This window comes from Setaria italica, chromosome VI (assembly GCF_000263155.2).
Source record: "Setaria italica strain Yugu1 chromosome VI, Setaria_italica_v2.0, whole genome shotgun sequence".
In the NCBI taxonomy this organism is placed as follows: Eukaryota; Viridiplantae; Streptophyta; class Magnoliopsida; order Poales; family Poaceae; genus Setaria; species Setaria italica.
Genome location: NC_028455.1, coordinates 755787 through 778666, shown reverse-complemented (window position 1 = coordinate 778666; position 22880 = coordinate 755787). Strand labels below are relative to the sequence as shown.

Sequence of the window (22880 nt, the reverse complement as noted above, 5' to 3'; positions counted from 1 at the left end):
TTCCCCCCCCCCCCCCCCCCCAAATCTCCATTCCATTTCATGTACATATCACAAAAGTACTCAGTTTGAAACTGTTAATTAATTAGTTCTTATTTTGCTTGGACGGTGCATAAATATGAATCGATCAGGTGCTGAAGATTTTTCTTTACTAACAAAAATTGTAGTGCTGCTAACTAACTGTGGTATTATTTTTACCTAGACACTCAATTTTTGTGATATGTAACTCAAAAGGCTTGTCAGGGCATGCATGTGGTACTTTTGTGATATGTAGACATGGGGTTAATGTGTATGAGCTTCAATGCCATAGTATCAATGTAATGCTGACATGCTTACAATTTTTTTGTTGGTGGTGCCAATGGCTTGCTATGTTATGTTAGTAGACATAATATTGTCAGCCTTAAAGTGCAATCTGTAAAGTATGAAAATTGAGATCTGTTTGAAAATTGAGATCTGTAAACACCGTTATATTCACTCACACTTCTCAAAATTTCAGTTTGATGGTATGTTGTGGATATGAATTTCTAGTAGACACATTTTCCTAGGTGAGCCAAGGTGCACTTTTGTGTACAGTCAGTAGTGTCATTAGGCTTATATTTCCATCCATTGATACAGTGGCTTACTTAGTTTATGTTGCAGTCTCTGCAATTTTAGATGCAGATTTAGCTTATGTTGCATTGGTTTCAACAATTTACATAATTTCTATTTTTTTTCTTCTTTCTTTGCTTAACCTGCAGTCAACTCATTGTTGCTAAACAAAATAGTTTAGAAAAAATGGAGTTAAAATTGATGCCTTTTGCTAAACAAAAGTTGAGCAAGAAAGCCACAATATTTTGTTGCTCAGCTTTCTTCCTCAGTTTTTGTAAACTTGTGATATAAGCAGGCTTGCTACTAATGCCAATCAAGAAAGACTACACTTGCAGTTCTCTTTTTCACTTGCAGCTCTTGGCAATGAAGACCTAATATGCGTTTTTCAACTTGCAGGTTTTTGCCGCCGTTACCTGCCCCGCCCTGCTGCCGTCGTCTGCCTTACCCTCCTGCTGCCCCACAACTTCGACTTGCCGTGGTTTTGCAAGGTATAAGATGTGCATGTGGTTGTCGGCCATCGTGCCATTTGTTTGGTGTGAATTATTGTGAATTATGTTTGTGATGGTTTATTGTGAATTATGACTGTGATGGTTATTGAGTGGGGGTCCGTTATACGTGACCGAACCATAATAAAAGGGCTGTGGTGATCGCTTTGCCAAGTGTTATCAAGCAAAACACTTGGCAAAGAGGTTGCTTGGCAAAGAGGCCGGTTTCTGTTATTCTGGGCACCTTTTTTGCCAGAGTGTTTTAGCTTTGCCGAGTGTATTGTCATTGACACTCGGCAAAGTAACCATAAAAATCTGGCCGTTGCGCGCTTATTTGCCGAGTGTTTTGGGCTTGACACACGGGAAAGTTCAGGAACTTTGCCGAGTGTTTGGCCTTGACACTCAGCAAAGTTCAGAAACTTTGCTAAGTGTTTTGGACTTGACAGTCTAAACTTTGCCGAGTGTTTTTCCGACGTGCACTCGGTAAAAGCGCCATCACCGTGCCATCCCGTTAACTTTTTTTTGCCGAGAGTTTATTTTTGCCGAGTGTTTGTTGACACTCGGCAAAAGGCTTTGCTGAGTGCCCGATAAGTGACACTTGGCAAACAACTCTTTGCCGTTAAAATCTACGCCGTGTGTTGTTTGCCAGGTGTTACACTCGGCAAAGCCTTTGCCGAGTGTTTTTGGGGCTTGCCGAGTGCCTAGCACTCTAGGCACTCGGCAAGCTACTGTATCCCGTAGTGGACATTGAGCAGCTGTGGATTGCCAACCCTTTTCTGGAACCCAATCAGAGAGTGATCAGCATGCTCAGTGTAATCCTGCTCAGTCTTGCTTGGTGTAGCATTAAGCTCAACCCTTGACGTATTCCAATAGAAACACTGAGGAGGCGTTGTTTGATGAGCTGATCTCAAGTTAGCCTTTGGTGGTAGTACTGACTTCGAAGATCGCTTTCTGGAATAGCCTAAGATTTGTTTATTTGTTGCTGCTGGATAGTCTTCTGATCCTATGTTAGACTCACGCATGTTTAGCTTTTCTTCAACATTTCAGCGTACCGAAAGACCCTAATTGCTTAACAGAGTTGCGATTTCTGGCTAAGGCACGCACTCCACTGCCACAAATCGCTGGGCATTTTCCACTAACATTGGAGCGTAATAACGAATAAAGAGTGCATGGTTTATCGTACAGAACCATGAAGAGGATCAAACTCAACCTGCAAATGGTTCTAGTTCAGATTGATATCCAGAATTGCCAAGGAAGGAGTAAAATCAGGAGAAAGAAATAGGGGGAAGGCAGAAGGCCTGAAGTGACACTTTTAGGGCTCTTTTTCCAGATGCTAGAAGCCCCATCTTCAATCCATAAAATAGAGGCCGTTGTGACAAAAAAAAAAGAAATGAGAATTAAGAGTTGTAATGGGTGACCGGAGGGCCAGCCCATCTACCCTTCACGTCAAGTGATAAGGATTAGTAGGGGAGTGATTAGATTAGATCAGGTTAAGTGATTGGTAGGAGTAAGAGTAACTAAAGGGTACTCCCATCGCTTCTTTTTATATGGTGTATTAGGAGTTTGAAAAAAAATCCTTGAAAGTATACCTTGACCATTAGTTTCGCTTACAATATATATACGATCAATTGCTACAAAATCAATACCGTAACAAGATTTTATCAACACTACTTTTGTACGGTAAACATGCAAACAATTTGACTAACTGCTGCTCAAAACTTATGAAGTTTGACATTTTCAAATCCTAATACACCTTACAAAAAGAATTAGAGTACTACACACAAACAAAACATAAAAAGCAATTTGGTTCTATTTTGCAATTAGATGAGCCTTTCAGGTTTTCATGGGAACATTTTACCTATGTGCCCCTAATAATATTGGTAAGAGATAGATGAATATGAGTCTGAAGCGCAAAACCAAGTCATAAACTTAGGTATTAACTCCTTGTTTTTCTCTTTTCAAGGAGACTCAAAGACTAAGTAATCCAGAAGAAAGTATCAGCAAGTGAACAGGCAAGCAAATTAGAAATTGTTTGCACTTGGAATTAACCAAACAGACCTTTCAAATAATTATTGATTCTATAAGTTTTTGTGAATTCACCATTAGCCACCATGTATCAACTCACTGCCTAAGAGTGTATCAAATCGGGTAACACCCCTAACCAACATAAATAGAAGGAACAGTCTACTGTATGCATGCAAATTCGACCATAACAACTCCTGGATGGAGCGCAAGCCTATGCTAGCACAAGTCTAATAAATCATCTTTAAAACAAACATATATGCCTGTCCCTTCTCATTTCCATTAATTTCTTCACCTCAGATTACAACAATACTGGCAGCCATCCCCGCATCTGGCATAATGGAAGAAATGGTATCATGGAGTAGTTTTTCATGACTTCTATGACAATCTCAAAGAATGAACAAAACATTGCATGAGCTTAGTGCCACCAGGCCAATAAACAAGCATGCGGTACAAAGCATCATTAAATGTTTAATCACGTTAGCATTTCGACATAACAGCAATGCAGATAATGTTCAAATTTCAGCAGACCTTACTTATTTATTGTTCAAGGTAAATTGGACCATACCTCCTCATCAACTGTCTTGGTGTAATTGCGCAAAAGATCCTTCCACTTGCCAAGTGCTTCGGTTGTTGTCTTTAGAAGAGTACCTGAAAAGGGAGGGAAGCAGGGAAAAATAAGCTTTGGATAATCATCGTCAGATCTAAAAAGTACTATAACACAAGAAAGACATGAACAGTGCAATGCCACTACAAACTGCTTCCATTTTATATCTGAAAATACGCAAATCTGCCAACAAAAAAACAAAAGTTAAGTGACAGAAAACTGGACAATTTTAGAAAAGGCCCTGAAAAAACTATCCAAATCATTTCCTCACTTATTTGACTCTGTGACTCAAAAATATCCATTATCAATCTTCTTCTCATTTTTTTTTTCAAAAACCTTTTATTGATAGTCATCATCGACTGTAGTATGAGATTAATATCCATGGTCAGTAGAAAATCATACCAGAGTACCAGACATCATCAGTCTCAGAAGCCTCACTGCTCCCTTCAGATGTGTACCCCGATGCAGATTAAAACTTGTACACAGAAAATGTAATGTAGGTGAACCGTCTGGTCTGCACCTCTGTGGAGCCAAAAGAATTGATCAAAATATCACTAATATTTTTGTATTTGGTGCGAAGGAATTGATCAAGATCATGTGACAGCGCATCAAAACTCCACAAGGATAGCAGCTACAAGCTTATAGGCTAAATGCCGAATTTTAAGTCCCAACATGTATTCTTCACTGGGAAGGTCATACCCCACTCATCAGCCAGTCAACCATCAACTCAGCCTCCTTGGCGATACACTTGAAAATGATCAAGAAACAGTATGGCGAGTAAAACAATGAGAATGAATACAGTACTCTTCTTCACATCACTATGCTGTTGAAATGAACAATTACGGTGCTTGAAGAAGGTAAATATATATGGAGGCCAGCCAAAAGCATGACTGAATTTGAGTCTTACTGTGATCTATACGTTCACAAGCTGTATATGCTGAAAAAACCAGAGATAAAAAAGGAAGATAAGCATCAGTTTCCGCCTTTCCGGAGTAAAATTTTCTAGCAAGTGTAACCTCAGTGTAGAAGTCACAGGTGGTATAACCTCAGTTTCCACGTGAATCGTGCGATCATTTGGATCTTGGATCTTCAGTGCATTTGGATCTTGGATCTCTAGTATTAACAAACAATATCAAGTACTGCAGAGAAATCCAAGATCTCTGCAGCCAAATTGCAAGACTTTAATTTGCATGGCATGTTATGCTCCTGTAGACACACTGTTGGGGGTTACGGTCCTTCCTCCTAAATGGATCTGCTCACGTGCAAAATTTTGTGGTTGGTGTACACGTCTCGATTCCCAAATTTCTTGGGATGCAGCTGTCCTTGTTGCTCCTTTCCTACAAGAACAGTAAATAAAAATATAAAAAAAAGGCAAATGTCAAGTTCAAAAGATCTTCTGGAACGATGGAAGGTTAAAAGTCTTTAATCCCTTGAATTAGACAGAACTTTCAGGCTGCAAAAGTATCTCTTTTCCTTCTTAATTAAAAAGGCAGAGCTCCTGCCATTTACGTAAAAAAAAGCTGCAAAAGTATGCAAATATAATACCACGATGTATGCAAAAGATCAATTTTTCACCAATATGGAAAGCAAAGGCTAAACCAAATGCCGTTTCTTTGCGTGGACATTGCTAAAAAAAATTCTAGTAGCAAACAATCTGCAAAAACGAGGATGGACGAACGATCCTTTGTGCAAACTATGCACGGCACAACCTTCCTTTGTGCAAACTATGCACGGCACAACCTGGAACACCCTATCACCTTTGCAAGAACTGTCCATACGCTAAGGATGTGTGGAACATGATCACTTCTTGGACTGGCTTACATTCGTTGCAAAATTTGGAGCAGACGATTTCTCTTTATGTATGGTGGAGAAAATGTAGGATGCGAGTGGATAAAAAAGACAGACGAACTTTTGACGGCCTAATGATATACTTTTGGTGGAATGTTTGGAAAGAAAGAAATCGGCGTATTTTTCAACATAAATCCTTACCACCACTACAATTGGCGCTACTCATCAAGGTCTTGAAGACATAATGGTCGCAACGAAGCTACAAATGATCAGTCGTAGTGGCATGTGGTCCTTCTTTCCCGAGTCGGTTTTTCTTCTTTTGCACTATGGAGAGACCTTTCCTTTTCTTTAGTTGTATTGTTGTGCTAGTTGTCCTCCTCCCCTCAGGCTATTGTCTTTGGTTGTATGTGTAGTGTTCTTTAGGTCTCTCCATAGCTGTTCAGTTGTTGTCTCTTCTACTTTTGTTTTGTTTCCTTTTTCCTCTCTATTAATACAACACGGCAATCCTCTTACCTTCTTTTCGAAAAAAATAATACCACGAAGTCATAAGATAAGATGTGTCGTCCAATCACTAGGCATCTAGGTCATATCTCCAAGCATGTCTAGTCAGTTCAAGAATGGAAGAGACACGATGTTTGGGCCTCCAGTTTCAGAACGCAATTCCCCGTTTATCTGAGTAGTCATCGTGTAAAAAGATGCCCTCTCTAGCCTTCTCTTTCAATCTCCACCATATTATCATTGAACATTTTTCAAAACAACGGAAAAATGTGGGCCAACCGATGATGGACTTGCAGTACTGGTTGTAAGGCTGTATTCTTGTCCTGTCACCTCTTGATGTGATTTTTTTTTCATTTGTGTTAGGTGATTATGTCCTATTCAGTTGTTTTGTAAGTACACAGGCAGGTGCACACAGCTTAATGTGGAGATATAAGCCTAAATTGCTGAGTTGATCTTTTGTAATGTGACCTTGCAGGCCCAGCATCAAATCGCCAGCAAGCAAACTGTGTCCTCGTTGCTGCTTAGAGATGGGGATCGACAAGGATGGCATAGCAGTACAAGGGAATTTGGATGTGATGAAGCTGAAGATAAGGATAAAAAATTTTATGGACTTTGTTTTATTGGACGTCTGCATCAGTCATATTTGCTAATGATCTAGTAGTTAGTTCCTTTCAGTTGTTAAGGAATACATTGTGATTTTCAGTTATCAAGCTGGCTGATGCCTAAAAAAACACGAGAATCATGCGAGCCCATTCTTGTGTTACTTCATTTTTAATGATGTCTTGGAGAATAAGCTTTTAGGCATCCCTGAAATTGATGTGTTTGAATATCATCGTCGCCTTTAATTTGAGACCATGGAAGCATCGGTGACCGGTTCAATGCATGCTCGGGATTCCCGGTCCGTACGTGTACATGGTCGAGCCTATGATGGTGACTGGGAATGGGTAGTGGGCATGGATCCAATGTTGCAAGGTATAGTACTTGTCCACACGCGAGCTGTGTTTTTTTGGATGGGTTTAAGTGCAATTTTCAACTTTGCATATGAAGCGGGCACCTTTTGTTTTGTATTTTAAATATTGTTTATTCATTTTTGAACTGATGTTTTTTTAGCGAATGGGCACAAGACCTTGAACCATTTCTATGCAAATTAACGAGTTTACAGCTAGGGCACAAGGGTTCATTTGATTTTATTGCATCTCTTGCTTTAATATGTTGCTATATAGTCATGGACTCTGTTTTTGCCTTCTTGTAAAAATGGTTCTTAGATGATTAAAAGATATCTTGTAAGAAGTAATCCAGCATGCACTGAGGTCTGCATGACAAAGATCCTTATGGATTCATGCAAAAGGAATATTGTAAGGAGGTCAATTCCACATGCGTCAGCATGAGTACCATGTCTAAAAAAAACATGTGAATCACGTGAGTTTGTTATGTGTGAATTTGGTGGCATCATCGTCACCTTTGTGACCTTGGCAGCTTCCATGACCGGTACGATGGTGTTGAGGACGATCTCGTCGGTGAAACACAACGTACCACGATCTAGGCGGCAGTGGCACGACCTTTGTTTTGTATTTTTAAGTATCTTTTTTTTAATCGATGGTGTTTTGTTTTTTTAACGAATAGGCCACGTGACTGCACCAGTTCTATATGAATAAAGGAGTTTATAAGTAGGGTACTGGGGGTTTTGTTTTATTACAAGTCTTGCTTCAATATATTGCTAGTCTTGGGCTCTGTTTGCCTTGTTGGCAGATGATTCAAAAGCACTATCTTCAACGTGCATCAAGATCTGCATGAGCATGACAATGATTCAATGGTTTCTTGCAAAAAGAATATTGCATGAGGTCGATTCCACGTGAATCGTGCGAGCCCATTCTTGTGTTACATTAGTTATGCTAATGCCCATAATCATTCACCTAGAAAGAGCCATAGTCTGTAGATATTTCCCTTTGATCTTCCGTGCATTTGGTGTGTGCTTGTGTCTCTAATGACAAACAATATCAAGTGCACACGCTGCAGAAAAAGAAATCCAAAATCTCTGCAGCTAAATTGCAACGCTACCGAAAAACTGAGCATTCGTCCCGAGACTCAGTACCGGTTGCATTTTGACCCGGTACTAATATGAGTATTAGTACCGAGTATAACGGCTAGTTCCCCAAGCTAGTCCCGTGAGCCCCTTTAGTACTGGTTGGAGACACCAACCGATACTAAAGGGTCCACATTAGTACCGGTTGATTTCCACCACTCATGTCACGCTCCTGTAAATTACAATGTTAAATGGATCTGCTTCTGTGCAAAACCTTGCGGCTGGTGTACACTTTGTTGGGATGCTGTCCTTAAGATTCTTTTCGTACAAGAACAGTACTTTATAAATATATAAAAGAGGCAAATGTCAAGTCCAAAAGATCTTGTGGAATAGTCGGCTGTGAATCACTTAAGGCCATGTTTAGTTCCCTCAACACTTCCAACTTTAACACTATGTAAAAAGAAGATTCTCCATCACATCAAACTTCCGGTACATGCATGGAGTACTAAATGTAGGCGAAATCAAAAACTAATTGCACTGTTTTGTTGTACTTTGCGAGACGAATTTTTTGAGCCTAATTAGTCAATATTTGGATAATAATTCACAAATACAAACGAAACGCTACAGTATGCTACAGTGCTATAACAGTAATTTTACACCTCCAAATTTTAGGCAACTAAACAAGGTCTGAATCGCAGAACTTTCGAGCTGAAAAAGTATGCAGATATCGAGATATAATATTTTTTGAAACGAATCAGGTAAAAAAATTTAATTATATTAAAAAGCAAAAGTAAACTTAGACTGAACCACTACTAGATATCGAGATACAATACAACCACAAGATCAAAACATGGGCCATCCAATCACTAGCCACTAGGCATCTAGGTCATATCTACATTGACGCATGATCACTTCAAGTTCAAGAATGGAAGAGGACATGACACGAGGTGCGGGCACTCCCAGTATCAGAACGCGATTCCCCATTTAATCTGAGCAGTCATCGTCCTCGATCGATGTTAAGAACCCATGAGCGTCAGTACGTGGATGGAGTGGGAAAATTTGCTGTCGACATCACGCTTGCAGCAGTTTCTTGAGGGAGCAAACAACTACGCCACAGGGATGTATTTCTCTGGCTGCATACATCTAGACCGTCTGGAAGACTTGACTATCCGGAAAAACATGTGAGCATGTTTTTTTTAAAGAAAAGAAGAAGGGAAAAACATGTGAGCAAGACTTCCTGTCTGGCTGCTAGTAGAGTCTGCAATTATTTTTGGTCATTGCTGAACATTCAGAGGAGAAACCGATGACTTCAACTGATGGAGGAAAAAAATGCATAGGCCTGCTTGTACTGGTCTTCAGTTTCAGAACGCTGTTTTAGGGTTATTCTGATATCTGAGTCTGACGAGTCAGCAGTCACCATGGCTGAATGCTTGGCTTCCACCCACGGTACCGTCATTCATTTTTCTATCGAGAAGATACCCCTTTGTTTCCAACAATCCAACTCACAGATAAAAATGTTCCTCTTGTTGGTTTCACAGAATACGCTGTTATTCTGATTCTGAAATTACCTGACGAGCCATCTGTCAGTCACCATGGATGCCGGCTCCACTTGTCCTTTTCTTGATCGGCATCATCAGGAGAGCAAAAGAAAAATCGCTTAGCTGCAAGCCACCGCTCACAGTTGTTGTCACTTGTCAGCCGGCTAAATATCCTCCTTACTGAAGACGGCAAAAGGACATCGTCGTTTTATTTCAGAAAAAAAAATGGATATCGTCACTCACAAACAGAATTACACATTCAACTACCCCTGACGTCTGACTTGCTTGCTTACTTTTCCACTCGCCAGGAGGAGCCAAGACCTGAAAAAAAAAAGAAAAGAAAAAACTGGTGCCAACAAGAAGTCCCGTGCTGAGCATTGCTTTTTCCTGATGGGGGTCTTATAAAAACGCAGAGCAGGGCGCCTTTCTGAAAGAGCTCGGCGATCCGGATTTTGTGGCAGCATTCAGGTTCAGGTAGCCGCGCTCCTTCCTCCTCAATTGTTTTCGGATTTTTCCTGGATCCTCCCTCCCCATGGGTGCTTGGAGTGTATGTCTTGGGGTTGATTCCTCTGCATTCAGGCTTTGCTGTTTCTTGGGATGTGGAGGTGTATGTGTACCTGTCTTCTGCGATTCCTTCGCATTATTCAGGTTTTGTGCTTGTGATTGTCTGTCTACAGAACCCTGATTGCTGTTCAGCTTCAACCCAACCAGAACCGACATGGGAAGTGCAGAGTTGGAGCAAGCCAAGGTAACCTTCTGAACCACTACTCTATTGTAGAATCTTTTGTTCAGAAACGCCGTCGCTTCTTCCCTTTGTTCCTATGGGCCAATCACTTTGTGTTCAGGGTCTTTTGTTTCAAGAAGCTTTTGAACCTCTGCTCTAGAACTTGGGCGATGATCCTTAGATGACCTGCGAGGATATTCTTGATTGCTTCAACCAGTTCTGTCTTCAGCAAGCGAACTAGTGTCACATGATTGTTCTTACTTCAGGTGCTCTCGGGCATGGATTGTTCGAAACCTCCATCGAGGACTTGGCAGAGGAGATTCGACGATGAAGGCAAGAAGGTTGCAATGTTCAGCATGACCATGAGGGATATGATATCAATTGTAAGTTGTAATACCCTTTGGCTTTCTGTTTTACAAGGTGCCAATTGTAGTGGTTAGATTGGGCTATTTCCTACTTCCAAAAGAAAACGTCAAGCATAGGGGTTCCTCTCTATTGTCATAATTCTACTGACCTGGACAGCAAATGCTTTTTTGATACTAGAATGCAACTAGTTAATTTGGCTTAGTCATGTCCACACTCAACACTGAACATATTTAGTAATAACTGTAACATTCTCCTTTTCTAGGTTGACACTGACCATGTTTATGGTGCCATTGTAGGTGCCCTTGATTGTCAAAGCATTGCAATTGCAAGTTGAAGATAGTGCAAAAGGCCGAGTGAGTTGCTTTGTTATCATCAGACTTTAGATTGCTTTTTTTTTCTTTTCTGGGATCAACTTCTTTTGCGTTTCAGTTGTTGAAACATCACTGAATTATGCTATCCTTGTCACTTAACTTTAAAACTTTTTCTCACCTTTCTAAAGGCTACGGTTTATGATCCACTGAGAAAATGGATGGATAACTGCTACCGTGGAGTACCGCTCGGTGGGATAGGGTCAGTGTTCTCAGCCTTTTATCTACAAGTCCTAAAGAGTAAAGAAGCTAAGTTCAATATTTGTATAGGCACAAAATCAGCTATATATGTTACCTGCCGTGGTGAAGTATAAAGTTTGTCTACTTTTCTATGAAATATAAGTTTGTCTACAGTTAATTGAAGGTTAGATGACTCAGGATGGACAGTTTGTTCAAGCCATTTCCATTTATCAGTGCAGGAAGCATAGGGAGAAGCTACAGAGGGTACTTTCAGCAATTTCAGATATTCCCAGTGACAAATGAAGAGAAACCTATCTTAGCAAATCAGTTTTCAGTAATCATTCTACAACTCTATTCATGATTCGAAATACTCATTTGCACTTAACTGTAAACAACTTCTTAGCTACTATTCTCTTACCTAGGCATTTATTTCGCGCCCGAATGGGAAGAAGTACTCCACGGTGTTGTCTGCGCCGACTGCGGATCTCCTCAAGTGAGCATTGAAATCCTAACATGTTTGTATGTATGCATCTAAACAGGCAAGACATCATGGTCAAGAATTGTGCGAATTTAATTTTACAGGGGAGTTGATAAAGCCGGTATTGGATCTTGGGATTGGAAGCTGAAGGAGGACAAATGCACTTACCACGCCCTGTTTCCAAGATCATGGACAGTATATGATGGTAAATTACTCCCAGCACTTCAGTTTCAGATTAGGAATTTCAACTAAAAGCAACAGTTCCATCATAGCTACAGAAAATATGTAAATTAGATGAAGATGTCATAATAGTCGTCATCTGAAAATTCCAATGCAGGTGTGCCTGACCCTGAAATCAAGATCGCCTGCCGTCAGATATCGCCCTTCATCCCTCACAATTACAAAGAGAGCAGCTTCCCTGCTGCGGTTTTCACGTTTACGGTAAAATCTGTTTACTTCTCCTTTTTGTTCTTTCTACAAATGTAGGCTCAAATTGAGTTGCAACTTGTTTATCATCACTGCTGACGCCTGCATTTCAGGTGCACAACTCTGGGAGCACACCTGCAGATGTGACGCTGCTCTTCACCTGGGCTGTAAGTGCAGGCTGCAGACCCACACCTTGCTTGTTCTTCAGTACAAAGGGACTAAAATCTTTGATGAAATAGCTTACCTTTGATTCGATAATCTTGTAGAACTCAGTTGGTGGGAAATCAGAACTGACCGGGAATCATAGCAACTCAAAAATGAAGTAATGGACATGCCATTGTGTTTGTTCTCATGCAGTGTAGGAGCAAGCATTCACGCTGCCTTCTTACTTGTTGCAACTGTGTTCTTGCATGTTTTGCAGGGATCAGGACGGTGTCAGTGGCGTTCTCCTGCATCACAGGTGTGTTTGATCTTCCATGGCATCTGACCTATGCTTTTTCACTTCTGTTGGTGGTGACGCTTGAGATGACACTGACGCTAATGCAGGACGGCCGGCGGGCACCCTCCGGTGACGTTCGCGATCGCATCCCAGGAGACGGACGGCGTCGGTGTCAGCGTCTGCCCGTCGTTCACGATGGGCCCGTCCAGCTCCGGCGGCTTCACGGCGACCGACATGTGGGACCAGATCAAGAAGGTAGAAACATCCATCCCATCTCTGAACTCTGAATTATGTCATCTGAATCTCTGACACTTCGAACCCGTTTGCTGCAACAGCACGGCTCGTTCGGGCACGCCGGCGCCGGCGACGCGCCGACGGCGGCGTCGAAGCCCGGGTCCTCCGTCGGTGCGGCGGTGGCGGCGTCGGTGGCCGTGCCGGCGGGGGCGAGGCGGGTGGTGTCCTTCTCGCTGGCCTGGGCGTGCCCCGAAGTGAAGTTCGCCGGCGGCACGACGTACCACAGGTGAGTGCGCCGCGCGTCTGGCTGACCGGCCATGCAGTGACCAGTGGGCTTGTGACTGACATGGCATGGCGTTGTGGCTGGGGCAGGAGGTACACCAAGTTCTACGGCGTCGATGGCGACGCAGCTGCAGAGCAACTGGCTCATGATGCTCTTCTTGGTGAGCTTCGTGACTGAACGAACCTTCGTGCAATAAAGAGATATGATCAAAAAAGGATTTCATTTTATCTGACACTTGTTTGAATTCACTGTGTGAGTAGAGCATATGAACTGGGAGTCCCAGATCGAGGAGTGGCAGAGGCCGATCCTGCAAGACGAAACGCTGCCTGAATGGTGAGAATTCAGTCAGATTAATTTCATGACAAAATTGACAGTCCAGCATGACTGGACAAGTGTTTTGGTCTGAAGCACTGAACATTTTGGTTTCAGGTATCCAATTGGTCTGTTCAACGAGCTCTACTACCTCAACGCTGGAGGCACCATCTGGACAGGTAACAGCTATCAACAACATGCTAACAAATCATCAGCTATTGAACAAAAACAAATCCAAATCATCAGCTAAAGATAAACAAATCATCAATCTTTGAACCAAACAAATCCAATTTTTTTAAAAAAAAAATTGAATTGGCGACTGACCAAGAAATGGATGCGACAGATGGACATCCTCCGAAGAAGGCCGGCTTCGGTTCATCCGGGCCGTTCTCCCTCGACACGCCCCGCGTTGCAGACGGCGCCGCCGCCAACGTCACCGGCGGCGGCGGCAGCGCGGTGGACGGCATCATGAGCGCCATGGCATCGGCGGCGGATCGCTCCCACGCGGCGTCGGCAGCTTTCGGCCCGGCGCTCCTTCGCGGCGGCGAGGAGAACGTGGGGCAGTTCATGTACCTGGAAGGCATGGAGTACAACATGTACAACACCTACGACGTCCACTTCTACTCCTCCTTCGCCCTCCTCGCCCTCTTCCCTCAGCTCGAGCTTAGCCTGCAGCGCGACTTCGCCATGGCCGTCCTCATCCACGACCCGCGCCTCCGTCACACCCTCGACGGGAAGACCGTCCGCCGCAAGGTCCTCGGCGCGGTGCCGCACGACGTCGGGCTCAACGATCCATGGGTCGAGCTGAACGCGTACATGCTCCACGACGCGGCGCGGTGGAAGGACCTCAACCCAAAGTTCGTGCTCCAGGTGTACCGCGACGCCGCGGCCACGGGCGACGCGGCGTTCGCGGCGGCGGCGTGGCCGGCGGTGTACGTGGCCATGGCGTACATGGACCAGTTCGACCGGGACGGGGACGGGATGGTGGAGAATGATGGCGTCCCGGACCAGACGTACGACATCTGGTCGGTGTCCGGCGTCAGCGCCTACACCGGCGGGCTCTGGGTCGCCGCGCTGCAGGCCGCCGCCGCCATGGCGCGCATCGTCGGCGACCGCGCCGCCGAGGCCTACTTCATGGTGAGGTACAAGAAGGCGAGGCGCGTGTACGACGGCGAGCTCTGGAACGGGACCTACTTCAACTACGACAACAGCGGCGGCGCGACGAGCTCGTCGATCATGGCGGACCAGCTCGCCGGGCAGTGGTACGCGCGGGCGTGCGGGCTGGAGCCGGTGGTGGAGGAGGCCAAGGCCCGGAGCGCGCTGGCCACGGTGCTCGACTACAACGTGATGCGGGTGAAGGGAGGCGCCGTCGGGGCGGTGAACGGGATGCGGCCCGACGGCGCCGTGGACGCGTCATCGACGCAGTCCAAGGAGGTGTGGCCCGGCGTGACGTACGCCGTGGCGGCGGCCATGGTCCACGAGGGCATGACGGAGTCCGCGTTCCGGACGGCGAAGGGCGCACACGACGCCGCCTGGGGCAAGGACGGCTTCGGGTACGCGTTCCAGACGCCGGAGGCGTGGACGGAGGACGGCGGCTACCGGTCGCTGCACTACATGCGGCCGCTGGGAATCTGGGCGATGCAGTGGGCGCTGTCGCCGCCGGAGCTCCACAAGGATCTCAGGGCGGCGGCCTCGGAGGAGTCGCCGGCAGACGCCGCCCTGGGGCAGGCGCAGTTCGAGAAGGTGGCGAGCATGCTGAAGCTGCCGGAGGAGGAGCAGCCCAAGGGATACCTTTGGGCCATCTACAATCTCATTAGGCAAATGGTGTTCCCAGCATAAGAGCTGGAAAAATAATATTATCGTGCAGGGCAAATCCATGCCTTCAAACAGTCAGTGTTCGGTGCCGGTTAGGAACTGCCACGAGATTTGTCACCGGAATGATAATGAATAGTTCATACGTGAGCAATGATGAAACTTCAAGCTTCCAACGCACTTCATCTGAATGTCGTAACATAATATAACAGATCAGATGCATACTCAAGCAAAGAAAATAATTTTGTTTTGAGAAGGCAACAATAAACTACTGCGAACTCCCATGAGCAACTTATCTTTGCATGAACACAATACAAGGCAAAAAAAAAACACACCAATCTTTCCAGGAACGACAGCGCGCCACCAAACAAAACATAACAGGTAAGGATAAAGAAATCTCGAGACGCTACGAAATAGTAAAACGATGGTTCTCTTAAAACTGAATAGGATGTTTAAAGTCACATTAACCGAACTACTAGGTACTACGGTGATGCATGTATTACAAATTGGGGGGTTACAATCTCTTCCAGATAACAAAACTCAAGCGCCACCCATTGCATCCACAGAAACATCCAAAAGATCTGATCATTGGAATACGCATCCAACAAGATCTCACTGTCAGTTAAGTTTGAGAAATATGGTTCATCCTGTCCACTGCCCACCACCATATCCAGCAGCAGCAGGCTGTGGCGACACCCCCTTTGCTGGAGCAGGCTGTGGATTTGCGGCCGGTGCAGTATATCCGGTCTGAGCTGGTGCTGCTGCAGACTGATCATAACTTGGAGGGTTTGCAGGTGGCTGGGTGTATCCTGCCTGGCCATATGCTGCAGGCTGGCCAGCTGCTGGTGCAGAAGCATAACCAGCCTGACCGACTGCAGGAGCAGGTCCATATCCTGACTGTGGGTAGGCATTTCCATAGTTGGGGTCTGCTGGAGCTCCCTGGTAACCATAGTTCGCGTTGGCTTGAGCTGCTTGATCACCATATGCTGGTTGGGTTTGCGGGTACTGCACATAGCCACCTTGCTGTGCGCCTTGCTGAGGATAGCCTTGTGCTGCTGGTGCACTCTGGCCGTACGGGGCCGGTGCTTGCCCACCCTGCTGTGGGTAGCCCTGTTGAGCATACCCATCAGGTCCTGTTGCTGCGCCATATGTTTGGCCATAAGCAGGAGGTTGCTGGGAGGGTGGACCATAAGATGCAGGTGGTGGTGCCTGGTAGGAGCCATCTGCAGCCGGAGCACCTCTGGGGGGCGCCCATTGTCCAGGTCCACTGTATGGAGGCCTAGCATAAGGATCTGGCTGCTGAGGATAGCCTTGCTGAGGACCCATTGGTGGCTGCCCATAATACTGGTTCGGCGGTGGAGCATTGTATCTAGGATCACCATACCCATGGCCATAGTTCTGTTGAGGTGCATGTTGCGGATACGGAGGTTGTCCATAGCCAGGAGCCTGAGATTGCCCATAACTGTTAAAGTTCCCTGGTCCAGGAGGGTAGCTTGGTGGCTGGCTATCGTATGGTTGAGATCCCTCCTTGTAGTAGTCAGAACCACCACCCTGATATGAAGGATGGGGTGGAGGGCCCTGCCTTTGGTCCCAGCCCATGCCACCTCTTGGGGGTCCCTGCGGTGGGTAACCACCGTAGGGTGGGTTATAGTTCTGAGGTGGAGGCATACCTCTTGGTGGGTATCCATAGCCAGGCTGGCTTTGAGAGCGTGGCCCCCACTGAGAAGCTGCACCATGACCCTGAGGGCGGTAACCTTGCGAACCATATCCACCAGATTGATTTGTATGCTTTGAGAAATTCTGCACAGGAAAGCCTGTTAGAAACCAGAAAGGAAAAGTAGATAATATATAGTAGCAAATACAGCTAACGTAAAGCAAAATGCATTTATTAGGATATTATCAAGGGGCAACAAGACAGAGTTCACATTGCAGTTAAATAAGAATAACAATGTGAAAATACTGGGTACCGTACTTCTTAAAGATAGTCCAACACTGATCATTAAATCATTCAAGAAAATTGTTCGAGAACAGAACTCCATTAATACAACTCAAAAACTTACACAAACTTCTGTGGACAACATGATGTGAGTATGTGACATCATTAATATAACATGAATATCAACAAGACCCTTGGTAACCATCATTAAAAACAGCAACAAGAAATGTGGGCACAAAAGAAAGACAATTCAGAGTTTAACATATCTGTGCATCTCATAAACATACAAGCAGCTTCAATCCAAAACACATAAATATTGAGGTATTAAATGCACCGCGGCACGCATTATCCGATAGCAACTTTGATAATACTGGGCTTATAATAATGCTAAGTAACCCGATCTTCCTTATAGTTAGTTCAACATTCTAGATAAGAGTGTTATAGCAAAGTATCAATGATGAAATTCTTTGTTGTTCAGCTATTGGCATATAGAGGTTGTGTTTCGCACACAACATACAGTCGCAAACGATTTAGTTTAGCAAACCTACACATGGTGATGCAGTAGCCTTTTCATGGCAAGGATACACCTGTTGCTGTCTTCCAATGCCATACAGTTTCTGTTTCCTTTCGGCAATAGGCAGCCTTACCAGTTACCAACTACACAAACCATGCAAGGGAAGGATAATGGTCAATATCCCTCTGCGTTGCATGTATAGGATGGAGAACGAAGACCCCCGTGAAGAAAGCTAGCTGTATCTGCATTAGGATACCCAACCAACTCCAAATTTGCACCTTCAACAAAAATAATTCACGGAAACTGGAAGCGAATAAACCTGATATGTCAGTTGTGACTGCTTATGTAGGAAACAGAATCAGATCATATCTAATAATTAGCAAAATGCTAACTGCACAAAGTGCTGGTATGGTAACACAGCAATCGCGAAGCTGAAGTCATGGATCTTATGCTCCACTTTATTTCAACTAAGCTTGCCCATGTGTATTGTCAAGTCTAACATGTAAAAAAATACTCATAATGTATATACTACTAAGTGTCAAGCTAGGAATAAAGAATTCTACCAGTTCTATCCAAATCTCCCAAATAAACCACTTGATATGTATTGCTCAACAGTACATTCCATTTCTGAATTGTTTGGTCATATTTTTATTTTTTCTACAATTCATATTATTAATAAAGTCATGAGTTGAAGTATGGAAGCATGCATGGTGCTGTAAAACAAGCAGGCAAAATAAGCCAACAAAAATCATAGTGCTTAGTACCAAGGATGACAAGGGGAAGGAGAAATATTAATGGAGACATTGAATTTGATGAAGTGTACAAACTAAGAAAAAAATATTCCTAAAAACTTTGTGGATGAGGAGATAACAAATTATAAGAAATTATTGATTTCCTCGGTCCTAACAAAGTAATGGCGTCTCATTGATCGTTCATCAGAAGATGGAAAAGAGAACACAAACAGATCACTGATTAAGAAGAACTTACCTTCCAGCCCAACTAGGCCCTGCTATATATCAAGATTGATACTTCATACAAGGGCCATTGTAGAAGAGATTGATTAGTTTATAACAACACTTGAATTCCATGAAAAGGCAAAAGTCCAACACTTCCCAACAAGAAAATAGCAATCTATTTACAATATTAATAACAAAGTGGGGAAGCGAAGCAGTGTTTTTCTTTATATAACAAAAATATCAGTACATTTGGGATATTCTATAAAAGCTAAAAGGCTTATCAAGGAGGAAAATTGAACCTAAACAATGACAGAAAATCTCAAGTTTGGCTCAAAAATATCAGAAAGATAGAACAATTGTACAATGATACAACAGGCACATTGACACCCACAGCTCAGAACAGTTGTACCAATCAATCAACATAATAGCACGGTAATAAGGCAGGGTGCTCAAAAGTCATGCCATGAATTTGCCTTGGGTAACAAAAATACCAGGAAAGAAAACATTGAATTTGGTATCTAGAATCACAGAAGTAACCACATGATTCATGTGCCAAAATAAATCAATCATGAAGCAAATCACATCAGCAGCTAGCATAAGAGTTCAATCACAGAATGAATGATCAAACGCATAAAGCGATACCGTAACAGCTTCTGGCAACACTTAAACAATGAAAGCACGAATAGTAGGCTACAAAAAAAGGACAAAAGGTCACATCACCTGATTCATTGCTTGCTTGATCAAATCCTTTGCAGCTTCAATCTGCTTCTTATTCCCAGTAACACGTACAGTTCTTTCAGTCAATGTAACACCCTCTGGAGGATGTTGGGGTATCAACTACAAATAATTTCAAAGTTTTCATCAGCTTAGACCTCTCAATATATATATATGGGCAGTAAAAGTATTGACATGCCAACATATAAAATGTAACATATCCACCTGAATACGAGCACCAGATCTTGTTTGCAGGCCTTTAATTGTCTCACCGCCTTTTCCGATAATGAGGCCAACCTACGGAATACGGATAATTGTTGGAACATATGAAATGGCACGATAAAACTACATCATCAACGCTAAGAAAGAACCTTGTTATCAGGAACTGTCATCTCAAATTGCTCTGATCCCGACTGACCACTTCCAAAACCTCTAGCTATTAAAGCAGGGGAACCGCCAGCCTCAGCCTGGAATAGAGCGAGGGAATTGTCAGGATTTGCGCGCGTGAATACACAGGTTAAAAACAACTAGACACAAGGAATTGACACACGTGTTTATAGTACCTCAGCTATAACACTCTTAATAAGCTGCTCAGCTTTATCAACACTTCCAAGGGTTCCAACTAGTTCAACCGACCGGGTCAGAGCATTCGAATCAGCATCGACGTCCTTGGTGATTTGGATCTTTGCGCCCGAGCTCATTTGCAGGTTCCTGATAGTTTCACCAGCTTTTCCAATCAGGACACCAACCTGCATTGATTCCCATAATCAGCATGCACCGACCAACACGTCAAAATTGATAATAATGCTGATAAATGCTCTTATCCATGTTTGCCGTTTCCGCTGTTCCTCCTAGGCCTCACTAATACCATGTAAGCAGAATCAGACAATAACCGTTCATCGGATTAATATACCTTGCTATTGGGCACTTCGATTTTACGAGATGTCTCCTGCGATGCATCCGCTGCATCAACTTCCTGCTGTGGAGCTTCAGCTGCTGCTTCCGGTGTAGGCTCGAGTGGCTTCTCCTCAGAAGCCGCGACCGTGCCATTATCACCATCTGCCACCCCCTCGGTAGCAGCAACGCCTCCGTCCTCCGCAGCAGCGGCCTCCTCGACGTTCACGGAGGACCCATCGTTCTGCTGCTCAGTCCCTGATCCCAATCCCAAGCCAGAGAACGAGCGAATCGATCAGATTAGCTGAAAGCTTCAACGTGAAGTAACGGCGCACACCGCAGAGAGGCGCAGATTCGGATAGAGATTGACGAGGGGAGCGTGAGAGATCCACCTGGGGGGGCGTCGGTCTCGCCGTCGACGCGGGGTCGCTTGGCGTCCTCGCCGTCGCCGTTCGCCTCCGCGTCGGCGCCGACCTCCTCGAGCTTCCTCTTATGGTCGACTTCGCCCGGCGCAGCGTCCTCCTGCGCGGCGGCGGCGGCGGAGTCGGCGGCCGGAGGATGGTCCTCGGCGTGGACTACCACCTCCGGCGGCGGCGTTGGCGGCGCGGCGTCGGAGTCCGCCATGGGGAGCGAAGGGATTAGGGTTTGAGGGTTTTCGCCGCCCCCCGATTTTTTTTTTCTTTTTAGACGGGTCGGCGTGGAGGCGCTTCTGGTGAAGAGATGGGTCCGCGCGGCTCTCCTTGCCCGATTATATCGAGGAAAGAAAGGGCGTTTGTTGCTGCAGCTAGTACGTGTCACGTGTAGGAAGGCGTATTCAGCTGCAGTGCAGGTGAAGGTGAAAGCGTATCTTTAAAATTAGCATAATGTATAAATGTCTGATGTAAGAGAAATTTGTTTTCCTAACACAGAGGCCGGACTTGGAAGTTGGATTGGCCTCCTCCAATGGTTAGAGTCAACTAATAGCTGATACGATTTAAGAGATAGCATGAGAGATGGGTCTTCCACTAATAAGAGTCAAACACTACCTCTTATGTCTATATAACCCCACACGTTAGCTTCATCCTCCAGGACGGCGAGCGCAGTTGCCTAGACGAAGCCACACCCCTACTCGTGCCACCGCCACCCCAGGTCGAGCTCCGCCGCAGACCTCCCCACCGCGTCCGGGCACAGTGCCGCCTTAGCCACCGAGCACCGCCCCCCGCGCAGATCCCACGCTCGTGCCCACCCAGGGCAAGGCCCCGCCGCCGCCATCCTTGGGAACCATGCAGGCTTCCGGCGACCCCCTCTGGCAGCGGTGAGGTGGGCGAGAGAGGCAAAGGTGTTGGCGGCGGCTAGGGTTTGGCGGGGGGAGCGACACGGGGGCCTGGCTAGCAATCTTCAAATCACAATTATAAAATGTAAGTAATACGTATGATCATGGAAATATTGATGTGTCCCTGCCAAATCCACCTGCAGATTTCTATACCTATTGGAGCACCAAACATCTAAATAGGAAGAAAACTTTTCGTGTTTCACCGAACAATGATATTCACGGGTCACAAAGAGTTTTCCTACGGCGTGGTCTATCCTATTTTTGCGTTGAGGCCACGGCCCAGCGAGCACCGAGCAGCAGCGCTCGGCTTGCTACTCTCCCTCGTCCGCCATCCTTGTCCGAGGGTGGCAACAGCGGCAAGGCTCTGCCGCTTGCCAAATCCACCTACATATTTCTATACCTACTAGAGCACCCAACATCTAAGTAGGAACAAACCTTTTCGTGTTTCACCGAACAATGATATTCACGGGTCATAAAGAGTTTTCCTGTGGCATGGTCTATCCTATTTTTGCGTCAAGGCCACAGCCCAGCAAGCACAAGCAGCAGCGCTCAGCTCGCCGCTCTCCCTCGTCTGTCGGCCTTGTCCGGGGGTGGCGACGGCGGCAGGGCTCTGCCGCTCTGGTCATGGTCCAGCAGGCCAAGCTAGAGCTGGGGGCATAGCTAGTCCTATAAATAGTTTGGGCTAGAATAACTTTAACAATTTGAATTTTGCTTTGGACTTACTTAGCCTGGGTGCTAATGGGCCAATGCTGCTAACAAATTCACTTGGTTTGGGCTCCACCTCCCTGGTTGTTTGGTGTGGTGTGGTGAGGGATAGTTATTATTGGAGTTCTAATGGATTGTACCCAATGGACTGTGTGTCATGGTTGTCACATGGGCCGCATGTAGCGAGTAGCTAGCGAGCAGTCACCAGTCAAGCACGAGTGCACGACACAAGCCACACCTAACCCATCGCATCCTCTCACCTCACCCCCCTTTCCTTGCCGCCGCAGCCACGCACTCAACCCACCTCCACCTCGCTTGCGCCGCCACAACACCACCACCTCACCCGTAAGCCGCAGCCAATGCCACCACACCTGGCCTCCCTCCCGATCTAGAGTCCTCCATGGCCGGCGGAGGGACGAGGATAAGTAATGTCCATTCACTGATAGGAGGCCAATTCCTTCGCGTCCCAGAGTAGGGACAACAAGTTGGTACAAGACAGTGGCGGAGGGAGGAGGGCACGGGGGGCTGGCACCCTGTGATGCTATGTGACTCTGCTTCCACCCCCTGGCAGCCTGGCACCCCCGGTCCAATAAGAAGCCTCCGTTTGTGACCCCTGACATTGCTAATGATCATTCAGTTTCGAAGTATTCTCAGTGAGATGCTAGTGGTGCCTTACGAATC

At 45.3% G+C, this 22880-nt stretch overlaps 2 protein-coding genes and 1 long non-coding RNA gene across 4 annotated transcripts; 1 reads left to right on the top strand and 2 right to left on the bottom strand.

Annotated features, from left to right (window-relative positions):
- Nucleotides 1-3181: 3181 nt before the first annotated feature.
- LOC111257659 lies at nt 3182-5933 on the bottom strand. Of its 2 annotated transcripts, XR_002678224.1 has the most exons (5): nt 5689-5933; nt 4745-5036; nt 4102-4636; nt 3661-3743; nt 3182-3423 (listed from the first exon to the last, which is right to left on the bottom strand). It is a non-coding gene; the product is annotated as an uncharacterized LOC111257659 (long non-coding RNA). The 2 variants fall into 2 exon arrangements; XR_002678223.1 differs by having other exon boundaries at nt 4102-5036.
- A 3836-nt stretch (nt 5934-9769) lies between these two features.
- LOC101771921 (non-lysosomal glucosylceramidase) lies at nt 9770-15346 on the top strand. The gene is made up of 18 exons (XM_004972414.3): nt 9770-10020; nt 10224-10294; nt 10537-10653; nt 10933-10989; nt 11136-11206; nt 11419-11518; nt 11607-11677; nt 11767-11867; nt 12000-12103; nt 12202-12255; nt 12355-12410; nt 12510-12548; nt 12635-12782; nt 12863-13047; nt 13134-13204; nt 13305-13377; nt 13474-13535; nt 13700-15346. Exons 2-18 carry the CDS (start codon nt 10265-10267, stop codon nt 15193-15195), a joined length of 2835 nt encoding a protein of 944 aa, XP_004972471.1. The 5' UTR covers nt 9770-10020; nt 10224-10264; the 3' UTR covers nt 15196-15346.
- A 236-nt stretch (nt 15347-15582) lies between these two features.
- Nucleotides 15583-20894, bottom strand: LOC101771527 (far upstream element-binding protein 1). Its single transcript, XM_004972413.3, has 7 exons — nt 20575-20894; nt 20202-20440; nt 19852-20037; nt 19660-19755; nt 19514-19585; nt 19295-19411; nt 15583-16968 (listed from the first exon to the last, which is right to left on the bottom strand). Exons 1-7 carry the CDS (start codon nt 20804-20806, stop codon nt 15811-15813), a joined length of 2100 nt encoding a protein of 699 aa, XP_004972470.1. The 5' UTR covers nt 20807-20894; the 3' UTR covers nt 15583-15810.
- Nucleotides 20895-22880: the final 1986 nt, after the last annotated feature.

Coding starts and splice junctions, on each gene's coding strand:
- LOC101771921 (XM_004972414.3), top strand. CDS start 10,265: ATGGGAAGTGCAGAGTTGGAGCAAGCCAAG. Junction 13,205..13,304: donor GGCTCATGATGCTCTTCTTG/GTGAGCTTCGTG, acceptor CTGTGTGAGTAG/AGCATATGAACTGGGAGTCC. Junction 13,378..13,473: donor GACGAAACGCTGCCTGAATG/GTGAGAATTCAG, acceptor TTTTGGTTTCAG/GTATCCAATTGGTCTGTTCA.
- LOC101771527 (XM_004972413.3), bottom strand. CDS start 20,806: ATGGCGGACTCCGACGCCGCGCCGCCAACGCCGCCGCCGGAGGTGGTA. Junction 20,038..20,201: donor TCGAAGTGCCCAATAGCAAG/GTATATTAATCC, acceptor GAATCAATGCAG/GTTGGTGTCCTGATTGGAAA. Junction 19,586..19,659: donor TGACAGTTCCTGATAACAAG/GTTCTTTCTTAG, acceptor CGTATTCCGTAG/GTTGGCCTCATTATCGGAAA.